Raw genomic sequence first — 18,045 nt, 5'->3', positions numbered from 1 at the left:
ACCTACTGCTGTTTGAAATGCCCATACATCTGTGCACGCTACTGAACATTTAGTGAACGGTAGCAGGGGCTGCATGGCCACTTAGTGCGTGGCCGGCTAGCATGCTGCACTCACCCCAGCGCTAAGTCTCTGGGTAGACAAGCCCTGACAAGAGCTTGATGTGAACAGCTTGTGTCTTGCGATGGGTGGTCACCTTTTCCAGGTGCCTTTCACTTGCCGCAGGTTCCGTAGGAAAGAAAACAGAGGACAATATTTGTGTCTCAGCACATTAAGGCCGAAATGATGTAGGTGCCCAAATGTTAAGCACCTATGTAAGTGGCTTGTTTGTTTGGTTTGTTTTTTAAAGGCGAGGCATCACAACCACCAGTGAAATCAATGGGAACGGTTTGTTGCAGCACCCACGACGGGTTATTTAGGGGCTTAAATGTGGCTTTCAGTGGCAGTTTTAGGCAGCTAAATGTGAACCTTTTGGCTAAAATTCATTCTGCAGTGATGTTTAGATTTGGCCTAAGAAAACATATCTCCTGTATATCTCCTCCCCTTTGAATGTCTGCTTCCTTTTTCGTTGCCGCTGCTGCTTGGCTGTACTAATGTAGGGGCTAAAATGGTTATTACAGAGATCAAGGAAAATAGAAACAAAAAACCTGGCAGATCAAGGGATGGCTGCACCCAAATGGGCAGCCTATAAAGAAGCCAGAACATTGTGGGGGAGAGGAGTATCAATTACAGTGAGGAGTGATAGGATGAGAGGCTGCTGGGGGTAAAGGAGGCTGCATTGTTCTTGGATGTTGTACAAGGCTTGTTTTCTTACACAGCCTGTTAAGCAATCAACAAGATCAGAGACTTATCCCAACCAGGCAGCATAAAGAAGAAATCCCACTCCTTGACGCATATGGGAGTGATTAGCCAGGTGGTAAAAGAAAACGCCAAAGATAGACTTGAAAGCTTCAGCAAACCCAGGGATTCATGCCTGCTTAAAAAAAAAGTTAAAAAAAAAAAGTGGTTGAAATTCCTATTAAATATCATAGCAAGTCACTTGGTTTTGCTATGCCCTAAGGCCTGGTCTACAGGGCGGGAACAGTAAAACTTCCCTGTTAGCTACAACTGCTGCAGGGCAACTATGTTGGGTGTGCTAGTGTGAACAGGAGTCCCAGTCATCAACAGTAGTTATTAATCTCGTGGTAGCCGCTAAAGACCTTGCCCTCAGCAGGTCCTACTGGATCCGCTACCTATGGTTCTTCCCCTTGGAAGCTGTAACCAGTAATGAATTCAGAGACCAAAACAGCCTTCTTAAAACAAAGTATTCCTTATTCTTAACAATAGGAACAAGGCAAAGCATAAGTGAAGAGCTTTGTTTAAAAAAAAAAAAAAAAATCTGCATGTCTATCTTACTACCCGACCTTGGGGTCTGGGTGCTGCTAGTCTGCTTCTCAACCGTCTCTGCCTCAGTCTTCCTTCCTGTCCCTCAGGGACGCCCTTTTTAAACCAGCCAATGGTCTTGGTTCTCTCGAGATACACTCCAAAGCTGAGGGCTCTGTATTGTGTCTTATCTCTTGAAAAGTTTGCCAGGAAGGGATGTGACTATCAGGACCCATCCTCACTTTCTGGGCGCAGATCCTGGCACATCAGCTAGTGAATCAACACACACTATGCATACAGAGATCACAATAATCCGTTCAAGATACTGTAGTTCTAAATTGTTACAGACATGGTAACAGCAGAGCCAGGTGAAGGCATAAATTAGCAGTTACAGTGGTCCGAGTCACCATTTTGAGAAGGTTTCAGAGTAGCAGCCGTGTTAGTCCGTATTCGCAAAAAGAAAAGGAGGACTTGTGGCACCTTAGAGACTAACCAATTTATTTGAGCATGAGCTTTCGTGAGCTACAGCTCACTTCAAGGAGTCCTTCCCAAACACAGGGATGGCGCGAGAGCACAAGCTGTGAGTGTGTGGGATAGCTGGGAATCGTGGGCAGCAGAGTGAACAGGGTATTACTGTGGCTATAAGACCCGGATCTCAAAGGTAGGCCATGGCTAATTGGTGAAGAGCCTTGGAGGTCTTCCAAGCCCTCTGTGATATTCTAACCCCCTTCTTACAAGAGTCTGTCTACACTTGAGTTTAACTCCAATTAATGGAGTGCCAGTTAACTCAAGCTCCACGTTTGTGGTTTACTAGAGCACAATGTAGGCAGCTAGCGGCTATTATCCGGGGCTTTGTCTAGGGTCAGCCACAGATGTATGTGCCCAAGAATAAACATTTGTGGGCTGTCCAGACTAACCCACATATTAGCTAACTCAGTTCATCAGCAATCACTTAACTGGAGTTAAGGAACTTGATTGCAGACAAACCCTTAGATTATAGTGGGGTAAAAAAAAGCTCCGCCCACCTCCTCTGGTGTTCCTGTTGTTGGTCTCATAGGCAGGACTGTGACTTCACCGGTGGTGTTAATGGTAGGTATTTTCTGGCATAAAAGCCAGTATAGCCATAATGTATTTGTTTAATTCATTTGAATATTTGATAGACGAAGTGCCCGGGTGACAAGAAACTAATTAAAAATCAGAAAGACAAGATCTTAGGGGAGAGAAAGTGAATAAGCAGGGGAGAGCCACAGGCTGTGCGACCTGCTCCTGCCAGTAATTAATTAATTCTCCATTCATTCGTTCAGACCTGGAGTTGGGTCCCCGTCTCCTCACTGTCCCCCTCATTCCTTGGAGAACGTCTTTTATTTAACAATTCCTCACTGAAACAAAACTCCATGCGTTTTTGTTTTTTAAAAAAGAAAAATGCTTGTTAGATTGCAATCAGCTCTTGCATACATTCTGGAGTGGCTGGAGCCCAGTCTCTGAGCAATCTGAAAATGGGGAAATCTATTGCATTAGATTGTTAGGCCTGTGATAACTCTTGTATCACAATAAAAGCCGCCCCCCCCAACCCCGCCCTTTCCTGTCATTTGCAGCTGGTGTCAGGATCAGGCAGTGGCATATCATCTTTGTTCTCCGGAGCGCAAATGCAACAGAAAAGGGGCATCACCCGGTTTCAGATCTCCATGGGAAAAAACAAAACCGTAACAACAACTACAAAAGGCTGAGCCTAGCTCCTGGTGAAAATGAGAGGATTTTGGTTTTATGGAGTTGATGTTTAATGCTCCCTGGAGGTTTGGCAGAGCTGTATCCCCAGCTATTATACTTTACATGCAACTGCTTTGCCTTCCATTTTTCTCTTACCTGTTTTTTGCTCTCCACTTTAGCAGCGGAGCCTCTTGAACAGCAGTGATTTACAGGCTGTGTTATGGCAGGACAGGTCTGACACTGATGGAGTTGCTTATCTCCCGTCTGTGTCCCGCTAGATGACAGCCTCTCCCTCAGGTATCAATCAGCACATCAGTTCTTTATGCCAAGGTGAGGGAAGAGCTGTCAGGGTTGCATTCTGACTGTCATCTTCATCTAAACTGCCAGCTGCCCTTCATTGCTTAAAGAGTGTCTTTTTACACCCAAAGGGCCAATGCTTTGAACATGGCAAAAGTCGAAACTTCTGCAAAATTTCATTTGCTTTGGAGGTGGCTGGGCCTGATTGGCTTTAATTTGTGAGGCCATCCATAAGTAAACAGGAATTTTCCTCCCCCGCTCAGCCCTGCTTTTCCCTGTCATCGTAATAGGGCTTAGATTGCAGCCAACTCGGTCATTGACAGGCTGATGCAGCTGAAACAATTGTGATGTCGTTACTGCCGTGAGATGCTGAAGATAGGCTAGACATGCAAATGTCTTGGAACAAACAGAGCCAGCAAGACGATTTAAAATGCCAGTAGGCAGCGGCCAGGACGTTCTCCCACGGTAAAGGGAGGGGAAGGAAGAATCTGCTCTCTACATGAGCCTGGCTTTCAGCTCAGTCCCAACTGCAATGACGTTTTCCTTTCACTGTACTGATAAATGAACAAGCTGACACTAACCCTGGATGGGCTCTAGACAATCTGCATATTGAAGGAGCTTCCATAGCACTGAAAAGGCAGTGCAAGGCTCTGGGGCGTTATCCTTCAAGAGCTACAATCGCCTTCCCACCAAGGAAAATTGCATGATGGAATGCTCAGGTCCAGCACGGGCATTTTGCTAGGTGGTTTGATAGCACATCACTGGACTGTGTGTAAGAGCCAGTCTGGGCTGCAGTGTTTAGTTTTAGGGACCAGTGTAGTGACCAAACAAGAATATGATGTAGTATTATCCACACAGGTTAGACCAAGCCACGTCCTATCACATGCGGGCCCCTCCTGTATTATGTGGGTGTGATTAAAGCCCAAGATTGGGACACAGTCACTTTGGGATTCAATTTCTTGAGCTGCCACAGACTCTGGGGAAGCCAGGATCTCAGGGTCCACTCTAAAATGGGAAAGGAATAATTCCTTTGTCACTCCTGTCTATTTAGACTGTAAGTTCCTTGTGGCATGGGAATGCGTTTTGCCCAGCATCTGGTGAAAAAGGGACCTGGATCCCTCGCTGTTAGTTGGACTTTGGTCATACTATAAGGCAAGTAGTTCTAGTAACCACTTCTGTTCAGCCCCACCTTAGGCTGAAGTCTGGAACAGGAAGACTCTAGGGGCTGCTTTGCAAAGGCGAGAGACAGCATGGCGGTTAGCAGGATCAGCGACAAGTACCAAGAGTCTTGGAGAATGTACCAGTAAAAGTTCATCTGTCTCATGCTCTGACAAAACAAAGGTTGCCTTTGCGTTTGACTTTGACACCAGGTTTAGCTGTCAGCCCATGTACACACGAATGACATTTAGGGAAGCAGAGAAGGGGAGAAATCCCTTTTAAGGAATGACTCTTGCTCTATCCAGCTGCGGATTGTTGACTGACTCTTTGGTGACCTTCCACATAAGGCAAATGAGCCTTTAATATGGGAAGCAATAGTCAGTGGGGAATATTAATGAGTGGAATCTAATATTTGTACTATTAACATAATGGGAGCTTTGACATTAAAAACTGTGGCATAAACTTGCCAGATCTAGGCAGGTGCTCTGATAGGGTGTAAGCATGGGGGTAATGTGTTACATTGAGAGCTGGCGTAAACAGGTAACTCAAGATGTTCTGCCAGGTGTCACCAGATGGTGCTGTTGTAGTCTTAGCATGCCAGCAAATTCTTAGTCTTGTAAAGAAGTGTTGTCTTGTTGTGGTGTTAAACAGAAATCCTTGAGAGATGCTGTGGCAGATAGTTTAATCTCCTTCTTAGAATCCTAGAATCTCAGGGTTGGAAGGGACCTCAGGAGGTCACCTAGTCCAACCCCCTGCTCAAAGCAGGACCAATCCCCAATTTTTGCCCCAGATATGTAAATGGCCCCCTCAAGGATTGAACTCACAACCCTGGGTTTAGCAGGCCAATGCTCAAACCACTGAGCTATCCCTTGGCAGCACGTTGGGGACAGGGAATGTCCTCAGAAGAGGTATTGGCGTGTGGGCTGGTATTCCTGGAAGAGGGGACTGCCTGTGTCTGTGACGGCCTCTGCTTCAGAACTGGGGTGCATGTAAGTTGCTTTGAATGTATGCAACGTTTACGTCACTAATTTCTCTGCTGCTGGGAAGCCAACCTGCAAGGGACCTAGTGCTTGCTACCACTTGGCAAAGGTACATGAGTGTCAGAAGAAGGGGCAACAATTGATATTTTTAACCATAGCATGGTTGATTAGGTAGCTAAAAATCCTTCACTGCGCTACATTGACACTCCCCTCACCCCATCTATCCCAGGTGCAAATGTAGTCCAGACATCCATCTGACCAGTTTTTGCTTACACAGCAGTCTGCCCCATTGTGTAAGGAGGAGGGGCAGAAGCCTGGCCAGTCTTGGTCAGTTTGGGGGCAGGGCTGGGGGCTTGGCTGGGCCCCTCCAGGCAAGTGGGTCCTCAGGGAGCCTGGCTGGGACAGGCCCTGGGCTCGCTGATTGCGCCACTCCCGAGGGGCTGGAGCTGTTCCCCACCCCGGGACGAGCCCTGGCTGCATTGCCAGCTCAGCCTGGCAGACACAGTTGCCTCCCAGCAGGGCCGGTGAGTGTGGCTGGACGGCAGGGCATGGGGGCTTGGCAGGGGGTGCTGGGCTGTGAGGGGGTGGGGAAGAACTGTGTGTGTTGGGGTACCAGGGAGCAGCGGTTCTGTGTGGGGTTCTGGGCAGTTGTGGTGGGGCTCTGGGCAGGGGGGCTCTGGGCAGGGCGCTGTGCATTTGTGGCAGGGTCTTGTTGGGGGTGCTGGGCACAGCGGGTCTGGGAGGGCTCTGGCCATAGAGAATTGGGGAGAGGGGTGTTCCAGTATTGAGCAAGGGAGGGCTGTGTGGCGTGGCATGGACCCACCCCCCGAGGGGAAGGGGCATGCTGGTAGCACAGGGCCAGGCGGGCCACTATGCGTCTGGCAACTGCCAGTTTGTAAATAGTGTCCTCGCACTGGGCTGGGCGGAGCAGGGCCTCCCATGCCATGCCATGCCATGCCATGCCCCTGACCGACACCCCCCGTGCCATGATCCATTGCCCCCAGGGGGGCCCACAAATGTTTGGGGCCGGGTCCACAAAAGGTTAATCCGGCCCTGATCCCAATCCAAACCACAAAAAACGGGCTCAGGGAATAATTGCTCTTGAGCAGAGGTGAGCATGGAGGAAGACTTGAGCTTACCCCCTTCAAGAGTGTTCTTCCTTCTGTGCTGATAAACAGAGTTTGTCTACCCTCTTTTGGGAGAGGGGGGAGGGGGGGCGGCAGCTGTAAAATGGTCCTACAGTTTTTGTTTTGATCCATCTTTCAGCCACATCAAAGACCCACAGTGTATGTGGTTGGGGGAGGCGGAAGAGGATTTCGAATGAAAGGGGGGAGGGGGATTAGTGTAGGCCTCCCTGGCAAGGGGCTGGTTGTAACAACCTCTGTCAAACACACAGATGGGAACAGCATAGCTGAGCATTCCACCCCAAGAACTAGGCATTATTTCTGGCACCAGCTGAGATAACTGCATGAAATATGTGGGAATGGAAAGGCAAAGTGTCACTTTGATCACTTCATCACCATCCCCGCCACCAGTGCCCAGACTGGCCCCAGAATCCAGCTGGACCATGTTTTGGCCTAATCATGTCTGCACTGGGTCCAGTTTCAGACCTCTGCCATTCCTGAAGCTGGCTCAGCCTTCCACGCTCCGCCTGTGTCAACATCTTCAGCAGGACGCAGATAAGAAGGAAATGTTCTCTGTAAACAATGGAGTGCTGCATGCCAGCAGGCATTCTTAAAATTCAGTGGAAATGTCAAAGATCCTGCCCCAAGGACACCGAGCTGCAAAGAAAAATGCAAGAATTGTAACGTGTTTTCTTCCTCTGAACCTTATTTTTGTCCTCAAGATTAGCAATTAGGCCAACGGTCAAACAGCTTCCAGGCATGTGGAATTGTGTAAAAGGTGACTGCAGGCTCACAGTGGCACAGGGCTTGTGTCTATAACAGGATCGCTAAGGAAATCAGGCTTCGCAGGTCTATCCATGGAATGGGCAGTTATGGCAACTGCATTGGATGCTGTCCTACAATGCCTCCCCACCATCCCTCCTCCCTGAGCTAGAGGGCCGAGAAGGCAGTCAAACCCTCCTGGCCGTTCAGGACTGGGTGTGACAATTAGAGTGGGATTAGTGCCAGCTGTGAAGATCATTGGTGCCATCTACAGCTGTTAACTGAGCTCAACAGCTCACTTCACCAACAACAAATCACACCATACTAGGAAGTTTTGGTTACTACTGACCTGGGGCAAATTAAACTAGCAATATCGAGGCAGAAGAGCCAATTTCTAGTCTCCCTTTAGACAAGCGATTTACCACTCCAGCATGAGTCCTGCAGCTTTGCCTTTGTTTCCCTGCTGCTGACAGTTTGCCCCAGGCATGTAGGTCAATGGGAAACTTTGGACCCTCTGTTGAAGACCCAAGAAGTTCCACTCCCACCCCCCGCCTCTTTCCAGAGTTTAAAGGAGAGTCCAATGGAAACACAAGCTGGATGTTCAGCCCACCTCAGCCTGAGGAATGCTTCACTCTGGTGAACCGTCTCAGCCTTACAGAGCAGCTTCACCCTCCCCAGAGCACATTAGTAATGATCTGACTTCTGTGAACTCAATCAATAGTTGTTTGTCCTTACCAGGCCTAAAAGATTCCTGCAGGGCTGGATTTGAGAGGGCAGGAAAGCAGGATGTTCTTCCTCCTTGGGAAGCCTCCTGCCTGTAAATGAATGCTAGTTCCATCAGTGGGCCTCTAGCCCAGCTGTACTGTACTGCCTCAGGACTTTTCCTTCGACCCCCTCCTTAAAAGTCTTTCTCCTTCCTGCTCTAAGGACCCTCCCAAGCCCCATGCCTCAGGCCAGCTATCTGGCCCTGATGGAGATCTTGGTCTTACTGCTACCCAGACTTCACTAGAGTGATCCATAGCCTTGCCTTGTATACATTCCCGAAAGCATGTGATTTCCATCTGGGGTTACATCACCCCTCAGCCCTGCCTCAAAACTACATTTCTCTGGGTTCCTTTGCCTTAACAGGCCAAGCCACCAACAACTGGGGCCTCACAACACACCCACATAAAGGCCTCAGCACTCTCCCCACCCCTTACTTTTAAATTTTCCTTTTACAAAACAAAGTGGAACAGCCTCTCTACTGTAATGTTTATTAAATAGGCATTTTTAAAGGGTTTTTATACAAATCATATAAACACAGTTTGATTTGTCTTTTTACACTGAAGAATCACAGTAAAAGAGCTGAAGCTCCTATGTCCTGGCTCAGCCAGTGAATGGTTGACTACCTTGCACTGCAAACCTTGGCAAAGTTCAGCTTCTGCATACAGTTTCTTAAGGTTAATTCCCATGCTCACCTCCCTGCAAAATGAAATCAGCAACATGACAAACACGCCTGTTAGTAATGATTACTTGACACTGGGAGGGTGTGGAGGTAACACACTTCAGCAAAGGTATTATTAACACTGTGTTAGTAGTATAGTTTGGAAAGGGCATTGCTTGAGAACATGGATTAACGAATAGTTCGTATTTGTAGATTAGACTGCACCAATTTTATTTTCCCTGTTAAAGTTACAAGCAAACACAGTTATCTGTATTAGAACAGTAAAGCACACAGCAGCAGTAAGTGAGGTATCAGCTATGCAGCATTATTGGCCTGTTTCTGCTCAGCAAGTGTGCACATTCAGGTCCCTGTACCAACCCACATGGACTAGAAATGCAGGCCTCTTATGGGGTGTGCTTTTCCATTACGCACAGCTTGGCTAGGGCCAACCCAAATTAGTGCCACAATCAGCAGTACTCTCCTGCCCCAGACCAGAGCTACAGTAACACTATTCAGTCCCACGTAATCATTCACGTACACAATACATACAGAGAATTCATGTGTGCGGAAACACACATCGAGCTGACTCTATGTATCTACGATCTCTCCCCCTCTAGCTGCCTACTAGACACTGTAACATTACCATTACTATATATTAGTGACTATTGTTTCTATAAGTTGACTTTTATAGGTAGGTGGCTATGGTCATTTCCCATTCACTCTTCCCCTTTTGTGTGATTTAGAAGAGGGATAAAGTTGATGAGTAGCAGCAATCCATCTCTGAAATGGTCTGATACATTTTACTATCACTGTGTGAATAGTTGGTTTTTGTTTGTTTTTTTGGTAGAGTAACAGGTAGTTTGTGTGTGGAGAACGACTAAGTTAAGTTAAGTTAAGGTGACCAATTTTTCAAAATCAAAAAACCGGGATGGTTTTGTGCCAATGTATTTTTTTGTTTGTTTGTTTTTTAAGGGACATGAAATAGTCACATACTAGATAAGACTGCACTTTTCAAAGTGTGTGTGTTAAGTGTCACGCCTGCCAGCTTCCAACTCAACAAGGGTCCATGCTTATTTTTCAGGAGGATTTTTCCAAGTGAGCTCTTCATGAAACTCTCAACAAGAGCCATTAACATTCATGCATGCTACTTCTTTTCTCTTCACTCCAAATGCTGCTCATCACACTGAGCACTTGTCCTAGTGGCTGGCTTGTTCCTAGTACACAGAGCAAATGCTACTCGATGTAGCGTTATGCCCAGAAAACTTTGAGATATTATATATATAAAATTTTGATATCTGAAATGAAAAGCGAAGCCATGTCAGGTGTCTCACAGGAAGATCCTGGAAGACTATATGAAAACAACAGGGTATATGGGCACTTTAAAATTGCTGGCGTGGTTATTGGGTTCTTGCTTTCACATGGATAATCCATGTGCAATACTATGGAAACATTCATATAGATAACCCGGCTGTATTAAAACTGAAATAACATCATTGATGTGAAACCAGGGATTTTAAACCTTTTCATTCACTACATTACGGTCATAACACATCTCTTGTGTGGCATGATCACACAGACACAGAGAGAAAATATAGCCAGACCACTTGCAAGTACAAAGTCAAGACTCTTCCACTAGGCTCTACCCAGTAGAGTGCCAATGAAGAATATATTACAGAGAGGAAGAAGAGGGGAAGGATGAATGCCTTATCTGTAGTTTGATACATCACTGATCTCTAGACATAGAAACAATATGTTTTTCTAAGGCACTTGATTAAAACAAAACAAAACACCACATAATTTTGTTGTTGGTGTTGGCAACAGGTGAGAAGCAGAGCAGCTTCGCTCTGAAGGGATGAGAAGATGACCGCATTTTGGTTTAAACTGTTTACTTGATATCCAAACTGGAGTCTTGCAGCTCATACCTGACTCCAGGGAAAGCAGAAGGAATTACCATAACCCCAAGGAGAAAGAATGGTTACTGCCTTAGTAGGGCAGTCAGTTAATCTAAGCGTGTTGGGTCTCACCCCACACTGCATCCCACTCCACGGGATGGTGCATGATAATAGTTAATTTTTTCCTTCTTATTCTGAGTGGCCGTCATAGTAGCAAAGAATTTAAATATATAGCTATATATATAGCAAGCCATTCTCTCAAAAAAGCCATCTCCAGAATCTTGGGAACCTTACAATTGTGTGTCTTTTGTTTGCTGCAATTTTCTATATAGATATACTTTAAAAAAGGATAAAAGAAATAAAAAGAGCCCTTCTGAGGAAGGTCACTGCTGTTTCAATCCAAGTTCTGGATTTAATAAATGGCTCTTATTCATAAATCACTTTAAGGCTCTTCAGCTTCTCTCTGAGGGGTGCATCTACATGTAAGGTTTCTTTTCTATTTTGCTTCTTAATCTCTTAAGAAAGCACGGCTGTTTCCCTTGGACCCTAAAATTGGTGTAATTCTTTCCACCCCCTACGCCACCTGGATATGGAAAGTTAAAGGCAACAACCTGCTTTCATTTTAGGCGTAGAAACTGTAGCTCGCCAGGTTTGTATAATGTGCACCAAGAACAAATCCCTTAACTCAAAAGAATATCTGAATGGGGAGAGAAGCGGGATGGGCTTTTGTGTGTGTGTTATTTCTAAAGACAGAATGGCTGAGGAATTTTCAGCCACGTATTCGAGAAAGGAAGTGGGAAATAATGATCAACATTTTATTTCTCACATCCAAAAGGTAAACCATCATTTCCTTGGACACGTCTCAATCATTCACATAAAGGGGCAAGGGAGCATCTGAGCTCCTTTCCTTGTTCCAGCACAGTTCTCATAATTACAATAATTATTCAGATACTGTAGTCCTTGCAGATTGTGATCCATTTACTGGAGTCTACAACTGTGGTTTACGACAGAGACCTCATGCCCATGCCCCCTTCTGTATTCCAGATTGGTTTGAGATTATGGCAATCCATTCCCATAGAAAACAAGTAATCTTCACCAGCTACTCTCGCTGGAATGAACTGTCACATGTGATTCCGGTGCAATCAGTCATGCCTCAGAACAGCACTTCTGGTGGTTCATTTTGACTTTGTGCTTGATGCCATCATACAGCTCAAAGTTGTAGTTCTCCAGAGTAGTGGAGCTTCGAGAGGACAGACCAGTATAGGAGCATGTACAGTAGAGCAATAACCCAGCACAAATGGCCCCTAGGAGAACTCCAAGCGAACTCATGGCTATGATGGTAACTAGGATTGGATCCAGAGTGTAGAGCCAGCTCTTGTCTTTGTCCAGCTTTGGGGTTACTGGAGAGTTAGTAGAGAACAGTGTGGTGTTGTTATCCAGACCAAAATAATCTGCAATATAATTGACAGTCATTAGCCGAAGATCTTTATTCACCTTAAACTTATTTGTAAATAACAACATTTGTGATGGTCAGAGTTAGATCCTCAGCTGGCGTAAATCAGCAGAGCTTTAAGTCAATGGAGCTATAACAATTTACACCAGCTGAGAATCTGACTTTTCAAGTGCAGCTGTAGTCAGAAATCAGGTTCTCTGGGAATCACCTCTCAGGGTCTCTGTGGCCTGTCAAAGCTCCCATACCTAATTTGCACCATTTACAAGTCAAGATGCAATGTGAGCACCAATTAATGTTTGAACGTTCAGTTCTGTTGACGCCACCACAAAAACAGTGTGTTGACTTTGCCATGCTGATAGCAGTAAAAAAAAAAAAAAAAAAAAAAAAAATTGTATTTTTTTAGGAACTTAGATGCAACTTGAATGGCACATATACAGTAATAGGACAGCATACATTTAGTTACAAGGGGCCTGTTTTTATATAACCACTTTTTTTTTTAACCATACCACATATTAAGTCCTTGAGAAATAAACAGAGACGGCGTTAAGCAGCATCACTATAAACTTTCCCATACTAAGTACACCTGACTTGACTGAAAGGACTCTTCATCTATAGAAAGCACTCTTCCCACAGGGCCTTACCCTGCACTGCTGGGCTCAACAGGAGCTTTATTATGTATGTCAATGGGCACAGGATCAGGCCCATACGTCCTATGCAATGTCACTGTTGGGGTTCACTGGAGGCAAGACTGTCCCTTGTAACGACAATTGCAGAACATTTCTATCAGTGACTGAGACAATAATACCCACAGAGCACTCTGTGTTCAAAACCCTGTATGGACACACATTTGTTAATTCACACAACATTCCCTGTGATGCCGGGGGATAGGTATAATTATCCCAAGGCTGCCCAGTCAGGCCTTCCAGACTTCAAACCCTATGCTCAGGTGAACTTTAGTCATAGGCTCCACAAAGCCATAAGGGGCAGATTCTCAGGGGCCGTGAGCTGGCTTCAGTGGAACTACGCTGATTCACCGGTTGAAGATCTGGCCCGTTATTTTGATAATCTTCCATACATTATAAACTCTGGAAACAGGGGAGGGTGGACTGGTTTGGGGGGAAAATGGCCAAACCTCATCCCAAATCCTGAAATGAATCCCTAATAATTTTTGAAGATTTGTAAAGTTCAATTATATTTAAGACCGAGCTCTCCCTGCCTGAAGGGGCGCCTCCTTCCTTTGCTGAAATCCACCAACAACCTCTCAGCAATTCCGCCAGTGTCTCTTAAACTGGGCTGGCTGCTGTCTTAATTGTAATACTCTGCAGATCTCAAAGTATTTTACTAAGGAGAGAAGAATATTATTACCCCCTACTTTGGAGAGGGGGAAACCGAAACACAGAAAGATTGATGACTGGCCCAAGGCCACACAAAGAGCCAGTAGCAGAGTTGAACTAAAACTCAGCTCTCCTAATGCCCAGTCCTTTGCTGTGACCACTACACCACACCACTTCTTCAAATTTTGTAAGCAATGTGCACTGCTCCTAGTTCAGAGCAGAGGTAATGCATTCTAAACAAGCTGTGATCTGGGGGAAGAGCTGGAGCGTGTGAGATTTTAACAGACCAGCCATTCAGAACCCACCGATATACCAGTGGCTCTCAATCTTTCCAGATGACTGTATCCCTTTCAGGAGTCTGATTTGTCTTGTGTACCCCCAAGTTTCACAAAAGCACACTATTACTGAAAAATTGCTTACTTTCTCATTTTTAACCGTATAATTATAAAATAAATCAATTGGAATACAAATATTATACTTACATTTCAGTGTATAGTATATAGAGCAGTAAAAACAAATCATTGTAATAAATTTTAGTTTGTACTGACTTCATTAATGCTTTTTATGTAGCCTGTTGTAAAACTAGGCAAATATCTAGATGAGTTGATGTACCCCCTGAAAGACCTCTGTGTACCCCCAGGGGTACATGCACCTTTGGTTGAGAATCACTGTGAGAGACAGTGTCACACCTGACAGTCTATCCTCCCAATGATGGTTTATTACCAAATATAGAGAGTCGGTTTGGGATTGGGGGAAGGGAGTTGAGGGGTAAGATGTTTTCTTAAGGGCTGTTAGGATCAGGAAGGGGGAGCTGAGATGAATGGGTCCCTTGGGGATTGGAGGACATAATAATTAGAGATAGGCATGAACTGGAATCCCAGATTCCAAACATTCCCTATCTCTGGGATCTTTAATTGAGTTTTGCAGCTTGCCCTTATCTCTGTAGAGGTCCAAAGTATTGGATTCAAATATTCGTGTACTTGAGGAAAGTTCAGCTCCACATGCAAAAATTGTGGATTGTACCCTTCTCTAGTAATAGTAAACTGTGATAATACAACATAAGCTTCCCCCTAAATTGTCTGCATGACATTTTATACTCACCGTCTTCATTGTCATCTCCAATGTCTTGCCCGGGGATTGCAAAGCCATCCTCTAACCTTGGGAAGTCCACTAGAATGACAAGACACGGTTTTGGAGTATTGAAAACAGTCACTTTGTTATGAGACCTGCCAGGTTTGAACTATTGCAAAATTTTCCACAGCTATGGCCAAAGCCAGTGAATAATCTTGCGTATACAACAGAACAGGTGCTTCATGGTACATCACATCACATTTTTTCCCCACTAAATGACCAGCTTTTAAGAAAACGAAACAGAGGAAAAAGAAAGAAGCCAGATAATCTGAATACCATTGAAATATTGTCATTACTGTCTTCATAATGGCCATAACTCATTATTAACATGGTCATGGGTATTCTACTTATAATTTTCAATAATATCTTAGTGCCCATCATTAGTTGCCATTAATAGTAGATCCATTTAACACACTCTACATTTCATCATCCCACATACATCTTAGTGGACACAAAGCCCCAATGACCCACTTTCTCTTTGGTTTCAAATAAATTCGCAGTAATTTAAGGAAGTCATGTATCATCATTACAAGTTTTAATGTAAAAGCTGGTTGAGACAGAGTGAGACAGGGAGATTTGTAACTGGGTGTCCATATTCAGGCATTTATGTTAACATATTTCTGATCCAAACGCCTTTTAGTGGTGATATTTCTTTTTATTGTTCAGCATAGATCAAACCCTACTAACCAAATGTGCTTGCCGCAGTCGGAGTAGAGTTAAGTTACTTTGCCGTGCAATCTTTCCAGTATTAGCTCTATTCCAGGATAAATGCCTTTGCATTTAAACTTGCCTACATTTTTCAAAACTAGCTCTGATTTTTGGATGCCCACCTGGAGACACTTAAAGAAGATCAAGCTTGCTGAGGGCCCAGCTTTCTGAAAATCAGACTCCTACAAAGTGTCTCAAGTTGCACACTCCAAAAAGAGACACTTTTGAGAATATAAGCTACTGTTGTGTATCTCACACGAGTTGCAAAAGAAGAACGAGATCAATGTAATTTAAAAAAATCACCTAAAATGACAAGGCCAAAGAAGTGTAGTGTGCCTAAAAAGCAATGTCTCACAGTTCTAAGGGCCTTTCCAAAAATTGCAAGCTACTGATTAAACCTAAATTAATGTGTTTGTTATGAGACTGTTACACAGGTGCCTCTGTTCAGAAATTTGTATCGGGGTCTACTGTTTTCAAGAACTCCAGCTTAATACTATTCATTTAGTGAGTTAGGGCAATTTATATCACAGCATGGCTAAGCTTGACAAGAAGGGGAAAAAGACATACACACATCCATTGAGTAGTTTGAACTGTTACCCCATCAACACTTATCAAGAGGGAAAGAACTTCGGTGCCTTAGAAAACACAATCAATAGTCTATCCATCACTGCCTCCATGTGCATTAGCCTAGAAGCCTGGGTGTATATCAGCAGCACTGTCCCCCTCAAGAGCTCCTCCTCTCTGTCCCAAACCGACCCCTAGATTCCCACCACGCCATCAAAGCCCCACCATCGTTCTGGTTAAGGAGAGACTGGGTGCAGTTCTCCTTCCGAACACATCAATGTTGCTCCTACAGGGCCAAATGAGTCAGTGTTGAGATGCTCAAGGTTGGGGTGCCTTAAAGAAGCCAGAATTACTGAGCACTCACCCTATGCAAAACAGGCTTCTTTAAAGGCAATATGAGAAAACGGAGCTCATTGGGCCATTAAACAGCATGAGGCATGCCTTCCTTCAAGGGCCTGGTGGGCCAAATTCACTGGGGGTGTAAGTAGTTTGTTCCACTGTCTCGCCTCATAGTTCCTGGCCTCTTCAGGAGACATGAATCCAGAACTGGGAACTTAACAGTGGGTGTTTACATAGGAAAGCACCACCACCACTAGGCCACTGTGGCAATCCTGCCAAGAATGTTCAGTACCACCATCATGATCGTCAGTGCAATGAGCTCCACATCGAAATGGTTTCATTTATTGGGCACCATGGCTTTAAATAGAAAGCTCCTGCCTGGAGAGGTCACAGAATGCAGAGAGAAGGAGGACTTGTGGCACCTTAGAGACTAACCAATTTATTTGAGCATGCCACAAGTACGCCTTCTCTTTTTGCGAATACAGACTAACACGGCTGTTACTCTGAAACCTGTCCGAATGCAGAGAGGCACTTCTAGACGGTAATTCAGACGCTCTGTTTGAACTGGGCATAAAGGGAGGTTGAGAGACCTGGATGGAACAGAAGTATCTATGTCCCCCAGCCTTTGGGCCTGATCCCAGAACCTACTAAAGTCAATGGGAGTTTTTCATTGACTTCACCGGGCTTTGGATCAGGCACCTTATTAGCAGCAAACAATAACACAGACACTTTGAAAAGCCTGTGCGTTTGGGATTTAAATTTCATAGCATAAGGATATAGAATGGAATGGTTCACCTATTTACAGGTCTCTCACTCCAGACCTAGAGATAAGCCCAATATAAAACCTCAGGTCCAAATCACCTAAACTTTGGAGGAGATCAGATCTAATGTTTTGCAGCTGGAGTTGATGCAGGTTTGAGCTCTATATGCTCAGACTAGGCTGAACTTAGATCTTTGAGGTGGTGGCTCAGCAGTACTTCAGCTCCCAAGGACAGATTGGAGACTGATTGCAGTGTCGTTAATGCTGTTATTTTCCCACATAGTCATTAGCACAGCATTTCCCTTCACCCTCATTATTCAAGTAGTTAAAAATGTTTCTTTTAATTTTCAAGTGAAGATGGGAATACGAACACAGAAGGGACCGCTTGTGTCCCTCATAATGATCAGTGATGAATGTAGAGAGAGAGAGACCCAATTAATTGAGCTGAGGCCCTGCTATCAGTAGCTTTTCAAAAAAGAAGGAGCAAGTTCACCTGATTTCTGAGCACTTCTGGGACTTGACCCACCCATATGGAAACCTTTTAGGATCTGAAGAACTGCCTGAGGGCCTCGTGCAAGTATTTGGAATTGTTCATGTACAAAAATCACTCAGAAAGTACTTAAAGGTAATCATCAAGCAGGAGACAAGAGGTCAAATTCTGCTGTCAGTTTCACCCATGCAACCATTTTGAAAACATAGATAGCATGAGCATAAATTAAGCTAGCATTTGGCCCACGGCCTGGAAAGGGAATCGCTGGACTCTGCTGAGGCAGCAGAGTAGATGCCTGTCTCAGGCTCTTCCAAAGGCTATTCATTTTGTCCAAAAACGCATTAGGAACTCAACTCTGTTTTCGTTTCTTCTCAACTAGTTTTGGTGAGCAGGACGGAACTAAAAGTGTATCGGGTAATCAACACTTTTGAAAGAACATCAATTTTCCAAGCCTTAAAGGGAGAACTGAGCACTGGGGAAAACTTGAATAAAGAGAACGTTTATACAAAAAGCTATTTACTCTGCTAGCAATTGTCTCTATTCCCTTTGCTAATATTGCTGATA

The 18,045-nt window shown here is 44.8% G+C and overlaps 1 protein-coding gene across 2 annotated transcripts in view; it reads right to left on the bottom strand.

Annotated features, from left to right (window-relative positions):
- Positions 1-8,626: 8,626 nt before the first annotated feature.
- Positions 8,627-18,045, bottom strand: part of NRP2 (neuropilin 2) — a 122,598-nt gene continuing 113,179 nt past the window's right edge. For both annotated transcript variants that reach the window (XM_084643023.1, XM_084643024.1), the window contains exons 16-17: positions 14,591-14,659; positions 8,627-12,153 (exon numbers count right to left, since the gene is read on the bottom strand). In XM_084643023.1, the coding sequence (XP_084499149.1) occupies positions 11,849-12,153; positions 14,591-14,659 (374 nt within the window). In that variant the 3' untranslated portion in view covers positions 8,627-11,848. The remainder of the gene's footprint in view (positions 12,154-14,590; positions 14,660-18,045) is intronic.

Source organism: Lepidochelys olivacea (genome assembly GCF_965140295.1).
Source record: "Lepidochelys olivacea isolate rLepOli2 genome assembly, chromosome: 11".
Taxonomy (NCBI): Eukaryota; Metazoa; Chordata; order Testudines; family Cheloniidae; genus Lepidochelys; species Lepidochelys olivacea.
Note: the sequence above shows the minus strand (reverse complement) of the source record. Positions and strands in the feature narration are given on the sequence as shown.